Consider the following 11,166-nt stretch of genomic DNA (forward strand, 5'->3'; position numbering starts at 1 on the left):
ATAAATAGAAAACAAAATAAATTAATATTTATGTGTGTGTGTATATAATTATTTTTATAATTGGTCAATTAAGTGTTGCTGTCGTTATACTCCAAAGGAATGAGTAGGGTTGACACCCAATTACCATTCCTCTCCTTGACAAATTCATAATAAATTGTTGCTTTGAATTTTTGTTAGCTTTGTTGTGCGATGAGGATATTTCCTTCTCGGCGTGGTGACCGATTTATTTACCAGAAGCCAGATGATTTGCCACCAGGAGGATTTCGAACTTTGATGCAGGAGCGATTACCTGATTTATCCAATTCCTCTGAAAGATAATGAAGAAGAGGTAATGGTTAATTAATATTTATTTATAGAGTATAAAAAGTAACATATGTTCTGTAATCCCGAACCTTAAAAAAATTTTAAACATTGAAAATAATTTAACTTCTACAGTTAAAAAATTATCGGTAGCATATCGTTAGTTAAAATGCAAAAAGGCGTAACTAACAAAAGCATAATTGTGTAGGAGAAGCACAAAACTGTTTTGAATGAAAACTATAAACAAGTCAAATGAAGATGATGATTTGTTAATAGAAGCTCCTTTTTTGACCGCCGACGTGTAAAACTTTGTCAACACATGCAGTTTATTGACATTCACAATATTCATTCAAAAAGTCAATTTTCAATTTTTTGTTAGTTACGCCTTTTTGCATTTTAGCTAACGATATATTGGTTACACACATACTTTTAATCGTTTAACTAGGACTGTTACAAAAGTCGAGTTGACATGTGGAAATCCGTTAAAAAATTAGCCGGAATGCTAAGTCTTCTATATGGCTCTTATGAATCAATTTTGTTAAGTAGTTTGGCCGACAGTTCCCCATAATATCCGAAATGTAATAGGTTTCCTTAACAAGGATCGGGCTAATGTTGAAAAATACGATTATATCAATTACGATACGAATATCGATTCCTTGTTCGAAAGGCCTTAACCTATTCACGATTACAATGTGAATGCCAAACCGAACATTTGTTTATTTTAAAATTATATTTTCTTCTGCAATATTATTTAATTCCAGACGTAGAACCTTACAATATAGAATCGAATTACTCGAATCTGTATAACACTTACCGCTTATTGAAAATGTCGATTCTTGCATATTCCTTGAACCTTGCACATGGCCGAGACCACATGGCGAATTTGTACCCAACGAACCTCCACCACCACCCGCTGCCAGACCCTGAGATGGTGACAATGACTCCTGATATGGTATCTCAATTTCCAAAGCGGTCATATTCATTTTTTTCATATCACCATTCAATTGTTCGTCGACATGCTGGTCATCGCCATTACGTTCTTCGTTCAATTTCACTTTACCCTCCAAGACATCGTAGACATATGGTGAACGAACTTCGGGATTCAAGAAACGACCAAAACCTTCGGCTACACGCACCGTGCCATGTTCAACACAAACGCGACCACGGACCAACACCATTTCGGGTACGCCATGGCAGACCATACCCTCGAAAATATTGAAATCAACACGGTGGTGATGGGTATCTTTGGAAATAGTGCGGGTAGCATTGGGATTCCAGATGACAACATCAGCATCGGAACCGACAGCAATGCGTCCTTTTTGTGGGTACAGGTTGAAGATTTTGGCAGCATTGGTACTGGTAACGGCCACAAAACGGCTGGGATCGAACAAACCAGCGTGTACACCCTTTTCCCAAACAATTGACATGCGATCCTCAACACCATTTGTACCGCTAAGGATTTTCGAGAAATCATGCATGCCACGGGCTTTATCTTCCTTTTTGAAGGTGCGATTATCACTGCCGGTAACTTGAAGATCATCACTGCGAAAAAAAATCAACCCATTAATGATCATATTCCTGATAAAAGTCTCAAGACCACTTACTAAGCCAATGATTTCATTAACTGGCTGGGAGTTTCAGGGGATTCACGAATTGGAGGACATGTAGCGTAATAGATACGCTCATGTTTGGGAATACCATGCATGGAGCGGCCAATTGAACTGGCCAATGTCTCACCAAAGACACAGTAACCGCTGCGTCTGGCACGTCCTACAATTTCAGCAGAGGTTTTGGATGTAATGGATGTCACATACAATGGAGCTTTCATCTGTAAGGAGATAAATCATTTTCAAAACTGATTATTATTTTTTTAATCCAAACATACCTGATGAGCCAAAATACAAGCCCGATTTACCGCTTCTGCTTCCACTTCCTCTTGGCGTGACAGTTCATGACCCTCTGGACCAACAACACCTGAAGCCAAAAGTTTCGATACATTTTTGGCAATAATATCACCGTTTTCTGCATGAACCAAAGCCAAAGCGCCCAAGGAACGTATACGTTCCAGGGCATCCAACAGCTCGGAATCATTCAATTGGCTAACACCCTTATCGGCCATGGACATTTTAAACGAATTCACACCCAATTCTTCGCACATGATTTTCATTTCCGAAGACACAGATTTGGACCACCAAGTTAGCCCCACATGTAAAGCATAATCGCAACATACCTTGGGATCGGCCCACGCACGCCATGTATCATACGCCTCTACAAGGGATTCACTTTTATCCGGAAATACGCAATCGACTGTAAAAGTACAATAAAATGTTAAGAATATGAGTCTACATTTAAATGGGTAATGGTAAAATTTAATTGTTGATACTCACTGATTGTGGTGGTACCGCCAGCCACAGCTGCCTTAGTGCCATGATAGAAATCATCGGCCGTCACTGTTCCCGCAACTTTCAATTGAAAATGAGTGTGTGGATCAATGCCACCGGGTAGGATCAAACGACCGGAAGCATCGATGATACGCACACCGCCAGGTACAACAATTTCGGAGGGTGGTCCAACAAATCTGAAAGTTTATAAGAATATTTTAATTAATGGAAATGTTATTAAATAGGCATTGTGCATTTGTAATCTGCAGGAGTCGAACTCAGTAATGTGAAGGCATAATTTTCTTGTCATCACTTTACTAAGAGGGGAGGGAATTAAAGTGATATGATTTTTATATTGTTAAGGTCGGTTGCAGTTTGACTGCATAAGACAACCTTCTCAAAGTTCAAAAATTTCTTTTTCAACCCTCCCTGTTTTGGAGATGTCTCAAATGGAGTGCAAAGAGGTTTTGCTGAACTCCATATGGGGGGTTATGGCCAAACATAAACCTATATTAATTATGTTCTGTATATATGTATGTCAGCCTTCAAGGACCCTTTATACCACAGCCACATCGGTGGGAAAATGCGGCTAAAGCCTTCAAATAAGGAAAATGGGACGGTACCGTCATATTGAAGCTATATCAATAGATTGACCGATACTGATATGTTTTGGTAGGAAGATATTACACCCAAGAACCAATTCGGTTAAAAAAAGTACCCAAACTCCCTAAAATACCGAATAATGAGACAGCCAAGTTGGTTAAAACTCGTCCAAAATTAGGGATGTATCGTTGTATGGGGCTACACTTAAAGGTAGATCAATATTAATTTTAGTAGAAAGATTTTCTATCGAGTGAAAACCCGAAACGCCAAATTACAGCTGATTAGGTTGAACAAGTAAAAACGATGACAATAATAGTTTTAAAATTAGTGGGGGCTCCTAGGAGAAAAGCAAGGTTATGATAGGACCTTGAATATACCGAAAAATACGTGAGAAAAAGATGATTGAAGTTCTCATATACCATAGTAAGGCTTCCGTTATATGGGGCTATAATAATGAGAACCCAAAATATAAAATTACAGCCATTTCGGTCGATAAAGTTGTCCAAAATAACAAGTATTGGGGAGTATTGTTATATAGGAGCTGCCCAGAAACTTGGGTCAATATTAATAAATTTTGGTACAGTTATATGTTATAGGCAATAAGTCCATATTTTAAAATTTTATATGAGACAAAAAACAGCCAGCGACAGGTGATAAATTGAACTTGCTACAAAACAACAAGCAACGGCTCTGGTTGGCTTCAACTTGGCAAAGCCCAGGCTTATCGCAGTGTCACCTAGGGTAGCTACTTTAATCACCTACTTTAAGCCCGTCCTACTATGAAAAAATCAACGAAAAGAAACCCAAACCTCCTAATGTTGACAACCCCCGCAAACGTAAAAGGACCACGATTTGCGACTATGTACCTGGACTGCGCAGTTTTCGCTTTGGCGGATGTACTCAAGAAGTACAAAGCCTTACAGAAAATGCGAGGGAAAGGGACAAGCGTAAGTAAATCAGATGATTACACACTGTATTATAGCTCCCATGATACGCGACATCGATTTTGCTTCGAATTTATGGTTAACAGGAGAATAAAAGACCTAGTCTCCAGATTCACTCCAGTAGATGAGCGAATTGCTATAATCCGTAGTTCTTCTACATCAGTCTAATTTGCGCCCATACTCCGACGGAAGACAAAGATGAACAGACCATATACATATTCTACTACAAGGTTCACACTCTTCTTAATGTAGCAGCAAATGTGCGATAAAAATACGAGCATGAGCAAATCGAGATATACAGTAGTCAGAATGAAGACTAAACATTTTACCAACGAGTAAAACACCAAACCGACCGAAATCGTAAGTACGTAGATTTTTTTGTTAAATCAATGTATTTTTACTTATTGAACAATTTCTATTAAAAGTGGACTTATTACGTTTTCACGTTAAGCCAGCAATATATACTTTATGGGGTCTCGGGGAATATATACATGTGTTTCAAACAGAATGACAAATTTAATATGCGTATAAAGATCGAAGAGTACACCAAAACACGACTAACATTTGTATCTGTCAAAAACAAACTGACAATCCAACAACTTGAGCGAAAATTGAACATACATAACTCACGAAAAGGTAACAATAATTTTAATCACATTTTGAAACTGCAGAGATATATTTAAAATTCGCGAATGTTAACCTCATAATATTGTTTTCATAAGAAGAAGAACCCCAGAAGTATTCTAAGGTTCAACTGCTCCACATATACAAATTTTGGTTCCAAAAGTTTTTCGCTTATGATTGTAACGGTACTTACTTGATTGTGCCATCTTCAATGTAGACATCGGCTTTGAAGGTTTTGTCGTGATTAACAATTTGGCCATTTTTGATATAAACCCGATTTTGAGCACTCTAAAATGTTAAGCACACATTAAATATTCGATAGGGAAAGTCAAAATAAATTATTCTCAGACTTACCTGTAAATGGATGGGAACTTTTTTAACTGGCTTCGGACTGGTAGACATTGTTTTAAGTATTTAACTGTAAATAGAAAAATAAATAATAAAATTTTTATTAAAATGCAAATACATTAAGATTTAAAAAAAAAAAATAATTTGTATATGTTAAGAAAAACTGCATATTTTTCAAATACAAGTTGTAATTAAGAAAATCAAAAAGAAAAATTATTCAAAAAAAAGGTTCTCTATTTTTATAAACCTGTTTCACATTCCAGTTTCAAAACCACGCTTTTTTTCTATATCCGAATCCAATAATATAATTATTGCAAATTTTTGGAAATAATCCAAATTTATACGACACCAAATAATTTAAAGAAGTTTTAAAACCAAAATTCAAAGACTTCACAATGACCTTACCACCACTTCAACTCCAATCAACTGAAGTTTCGAAACGATTTTCATTTCTTGCAGGCGGCATAAAAATGCATTCCCTTAAAAAACCAAAAAAGAAAATCATGCGCAGATGCTCAACATATTTCACAGATGTAAGAAAACAGATAACAAACTTTGCTGGCATTTAACTGGCATGCCATGAATGTCGTCCGATAAAAGAACTAACCTCACTTTGCAACACCCCTTTCGGCTGGGCAAGCAGACTGGCAAAAAGGGATGTAATAGCATAACATTGTTACAAACCACGACCCAATCCTCCCCAAAACAGTGTGTGTGTTCGACTCATTCCAAATGCACATGCCCCTTTCTTTCTCTCTTTCATAAATATGCCACATAATCACAGCATATTATGTTTGCCGGTCTAGATCTAATCGAGTAGTCCTTGTGGCATTTTATGAGTCATCATCTTTCGTAATGACCGACGATTGCATAAAATGATGTCGCATATCTCCGTACCCCCGCCGTACGCCGAATAGAAGTATAACCCCAAAAAGAAGAAACAGTGAATCACACACGTGCCAGGCGTTATTGAAATTACCGTTTCAAGCATTTTTTTGCAATCAATATTGAAAAATAAATTTAAAACAAGAATATTGAAAGAGATATGGTATGTGTGTGCGGAAACACTTACTGTTTTACTTTAAATATTCCATCAATAATAGGAATATTGATGATATTGATGAGAGACGAAAAACTTCGAGGAAAGACCTCAAGATTATCTGTGAAAGAAATCTCAAGATCTTCTACGATGTAGACCTATGAATAAGACCAGAAGCTTTTCTATAAAGAAGTTCTCAAGTTGTTCGTTAAAGTTTCGATGAAGACGATTTCGAGATCTGATATTAAGAAAACCTTAGCTATTCAATGGAGAAAAGATTCGAGATCTTATTTGAAGAAGACCTTCAGCTTTCTATGGAGAATACCTTCACCTCTAATCGAAATAATGATGAGACTTCGAGATCTTCTATGAAGAAGACTTCGAGGAAAAATACTTCACGGTTATCGGTAAAGAAAACCTCAACTCCTTCTACGAAGCAGACCTATGAATAAGACCTGAACTTTTCTATGAAAAAGACCTCAAGTTGTTCGATGAAGACGACTTCTGCTCTACTGTGGGGAAGACCTTTAGATCTCCTATGAGCGAGTTCTAGAACTCTTCTATGAGGATGACGCCAAGTGCTTCGATGAAGAAGACCACCACATATAAATTGAGTTTATTATGGGGATGAAGAAGAAGAGAGAAGACCTCAAGCTCTTCGATGAAGAAGACCTCAAACTCTTTGATGAAGAAGACCTCAAGCTCTTCGATGAAGAAGACCTCAAGCTCTTCGATGAAGAAATTTTCAAGCTATTTTTTTAAGAAGAAATCAATATTATCGAGGACCTCATACTATACATAGAAGTAGGCCTTAATCCCTTCGATGAAGAAGAAAAACAGCTCTTGGCTGACGAATACCCCAAGCTCTTCAATGAACAAAACCACTAATACTTTTATGAAGAAAATCTCGACTTCAGATCTCTAGAGCTAATTGGAGACTCAAGAATTATTGGGTTTGAAACTAATTTTTTGACGCTCATATTTAATTGATTAAATCCATTTATATTATTTCTTTATGAAAATACGAAAGTCACTTTCCCCGATTGCAGCACTTAAGGATATTTTGTATTCAAGTGCATTTTATTATATATTCCGAACATGTCACATGGGAAATAACAAAGTTTTCCTATATATATTTCAAGTTCATAATCAATTTTCTAAAAAAAATACTTTTGCACCCTTGTTGTTATTGTCGCACAACGAACCAACCAACACCCCTCCTAACCAAAACAACCATGTTATTAAAACGTTTCCATGGGAAACACACATTCATCGTTGGGTGAAGTTCCTTTGTTAAATGAAAACATAACGATGGCATGCCACTATGTCGTCGTCGACGCGTAGTATTTATTTATTGTCTCCATTAAATTACACTCATTTTAGTCTAGACTAAACTTCGAAAACCCATAGACCAGACAATCAGAGTCATGTTAACCTTAAACTTCTCCCTCAATACCGCAGTTGTTCCATATTTGGAATGAATCAATTCATGATTTTCAGGGGAACACCACTGCAAATGGAAACGCACCATTAAAATCAGAACACAACATCAGAACATTACAAAGTGAATTACAAACAATGGGTCGGTCATTGGGGAGATTGAATGTTTGTTGTTATTGTCTGTGTCCGGTGGTGTTGATGAATTCCAATTTGACAAAAACAAAAAAAAAATAGCAGAAACAAAACTGTGACAAACGAGTTAAATTTAATTCAATTCAATTAAAATTTTAGTTAGATTTTACAGTGCCAGTGTAAAACACAAACGGATGTCAGAGTGACTGCTGTGGTTGGTTGGTATTTAGAACAGAGCATTTGTCAGAACATTTTGAAACCAATGTACAGTGGTCGCTGGCCATAGAAAAAATTGAAATGAAAACAAGTTTTACGCTTTTACTCTATTCCTGCACATATTAATATATGAAAAAAATTATTGGGGAGGGTACCCACGATAAATGATTACAGTCAATACAGTATTTGAAATAGAGAAGTGACTGTGAAACCACTCACAAATAATCAGATATTCCATATTACAATCATTCTGATTTAAATATGTGAAAATGTTTTTTTCATAACTTTTAATACAAGTGCAACCACTGTGCAAACCTGTCGAAGGCCCCCAGGAGATCTATAATTGTTTGACCACAACAACAAATGAATAAATGGATCACTTGATTAGTGCCACAAATAAAGTTCGTTGCGGTTTTATTAGAAAATACTATTGGGAGTTTCAGACAATCTCCCCTTGGACTATTATTGAATTACGGTTGTAAATTGTGGCAATAAATTGACATAAATGACAAAATGAATTGATGCTGCTAAACAAAATCTGATACAAATTTATTAATGATTAAATTTTACTCTTTATTAAAAATAGTGACTGGATTAATCTATAACATTTTTATAAAACCTTTTAATATTTCACTTCTCATGAAGAAGACCTCAATATTTTTCACGAAGATGACCTCAAGCTCTTCTATGAAGAAGACCTCAAGCTCTTCTATGAAGAAGATCTCAAGCTCTTATATGAAGAAGATCTCAAGCTCTTCTATGAAGAAGACCTCAAGCTCTTCTATGAAGAAGGCATTAATCTCTTCTATAAGGATGATCTCAAGCTATTCTATGAAAATGACCTTGGGGTGAACAACTCCAAACTCTTCTATGAAAAACTTCAGTCTCTTGAATGAAGAAGATCTCAAGCTTCTCTTCGATGAAGATTATTAACATCCTTAGCTTCTCGATGAAGAAGACCTTAAGATCTAAACCTCGACTTCATATAAGAGTTCGTAATTACATCACACGATGCTAATCGGGTCAATGATTAACATCCGAAGTATATCTCTTTACATTTTCGTTAATGGTAAAAACAGCGTCGTGTTGATATTATTATCACATCGGCTAGAACTATACATAATATCGAAAGTGGGACAGAAACTTTATATAATATATAAAAAATAAAACTAAGAGTTTTTACCCTTTAAACACCCAGATGGTATGAGATGAAGGAAATTGCATTTCACCATATAAAGCCACGACACTCTCCATACCCAAGATCGCCGAGACAAACTACGCAATACCAATAACATATCGTTTATTGGCCGATAACCTCACCATTACCTTTAAGACCTAAAGCTATGTTGGAGTGCCTCAATACAGGTGATTTATGATGCGCTCTTCTTGATACTGCTAGGGTCAAAGATATGGAGGAAATATTATTTAACATTGAAGGTCCTCAGAGAGAATTTTTAAAAATTTGAATGATTCTGTAGGTGTTAATATTTTAAATTCCATTCAAAATTCATTCATTCACTTAAAAAAAGAATCGCAGCAGTTGTCATCGTGACATCATCACCATCCACAACATCGTCATTTTTTTCCGTTTTTGTTGTTGTTGTGGTTGTAAAATATTTTCCGCCGCCTGCATTTTGTGTAACTAAACGCTATTTTGTTAAATGCGGTTTCTGAAATAGGAGAACCAGTTCTAATGTGGACAATAGTCATTAGATATGTGGCAGCTAGTCGTACAAAAATTAAAAAAAAAACAAAGTCGATGGGAATCGGAATATAAAATTTAGATAATTTCATTTAAATGAAATGCCTGCTTATTGCGTTCTTTTATTTCATACAGCGTTTCCATTCGCACATTCAAAACGTAAAACACAAAAAGGCCAGGGGTTTAGTTTGAGGGGCTAGGCATATAATACTCTGCATCGCTATACAGTCTCAATCGGTTATAACGACGCTCATGAAAAATTGCTCCCTATTAGCGATTTCAAATGTATCAGAACTTGAATCATTCTTTTATGTCATTGACCTGTGGAATTCTCAAAACGTCCGACAAAATCTACAAAACTACCAAAACCGTTGGAAAAAGTGTCTAAAGCAATGATCGGTCAATATTTATTGGATATAATGGACCAGACTCTTTATTTATTTCTTATTTTTTGGTCGCTCCTGAGGCCGTAATTATGGCCCGAGCATCACGAAATTTTACATGGGGAAGGAAACCAGGAAACCTGGAAGAAGAAAAGGCATGACTGTTTTGGTGAAGATTCGTCAGTATTTAGCGGTCCTAATAAACCCAGACTTTTGTGTGAAAAATTGCGAAATGTGCATACTATGGCGTATATATTTAAGCCTGAAGGATATAGACCCGAAAAGTTGATAGTATATGCAAAAGGAGTGGTGTATTTTTAAATTGACCCCCATTATATTGATGTACCTGAAACTCTGTATTATTACATTGTCCAATATTGACACACTAGGGGGCGGAAATGTAGCGCTGATGGCTAGGAAATTTTGTATAGGATTAGGTTATGGTCTAGGACGACGCCTATGATTTTTGATGATGATCAGATGATATTTCGGAGATGAAATGGGCCAAAACTTTATTTTAGTCTGTGTTCTAGTCGCTCTATTGTCGCAAGATATTGTACAGACTCGAGAATTAGCTCTACAGAAAGTTAAAGTCCAGTGGTGGTATTTGAAAACTCGATCTGTAAAAAGTCAGACATTATATGCCTCGAAGTATGCTGAGCTCGTTTATTAAATGACATCGCCTCAGTTGCCAATATAAACTGGTAGCCAAAACTAAAGCAACTGAAATTGCAAACTGAATAAATGACCTGTAACATTATAGTGAAGGGTTTCAGAAATAAATAGGTAATTAGGTAATTCATTAAAAAAAATATATAAACACAATATTTATTTTGAAAAAAAAAAATATATTCTATGGAGAACTAAATTGACCCAATTTTTGCATGGTCAAAACTAAAGCAAATTTTTGATTTTTTTCTTATAAATACTCAAATTTTGCTGGTAATCGACAGCATAACCATTATTTTTTTACGGCTGCAAACCTACGAGGCATTGAATCAATAACATGCTCAATTTGATCCTTGGGTATACGACTCCTTGCATCCTGAACCTT

General features: G+C 36.0%; 1 protein-coding gene across 1 annotated transcript; it reads right to left on the reverse strand.

Annotated features, from left to right (window-relative positions):
• Positions 1–178: 178 nt before the first annotated feature.
• LOC133338525 (dihydropyrimidinase-like) lies at positions 179–5,280 on the reverse strand. Its single transcript, XM_061546694.1, has 7 exons — positions 5,207–5,280; positions 5,046–5,140; positions 2,688–2,878; positions 2,186–2,607; positions 1,905–2,128; positions 1,115–1,842; positions 179–307 (listed from the first exon to the last, which is right to left on the reverse strand). Exons 1-7 carry the CDS (start codon positions 5,252–5,254, stop codon positions 228–230), a joined length of 1,788 nt encoding a protein of 595 aa, XP_061402678.1. The 5' UTR covers positions 5,255–5,280; the 3' UTR covers positions 179–227.
• Positions 5,281–11,166: the final 5,886 nt, after the last annotated feature.

Source organism: Musca vetustissima, unplaced genomic scaffold, assembly GCF_032173495.1.
Source record: "Musca vetustissima isolate MV318-11 ecotype Yass unplaced genomic scaffold, APGP_CSIRO_Mvet_v1 utg30909, whole genome shotgun sequence".
Lineage (NCBI taxonomy): Eukaryota > Metazoa > Arthropoda > Insecta > Diptera > Muscidae > Musca > Musca vetustissima.

Bases quoted from the DNA above. Each gene is read 5' to 3' on its own strand.
- LOC133338525 (XM_061546694.1), bottom strand. From the start codon at position 5,254: ATGTCTACCAGTCCGAAGCCAGTTAAAAAAGTTCCCATCCATTTACAG. The intron at 5,141-5,206 runs GTAAGTCTGAGA...TTAACATTTTAG, and splicing joins AAGTTCCCATCCATTTACAG to AGTGCTCAAAATCGGGTTTA. The intron at 2,879-5,045 runs GTAAGTACCGTT...ATAAACTTTCAG, and splicing joins ATTGAAGATGGCACAATCAA to ATTTGTTGGACCACCCTCCG.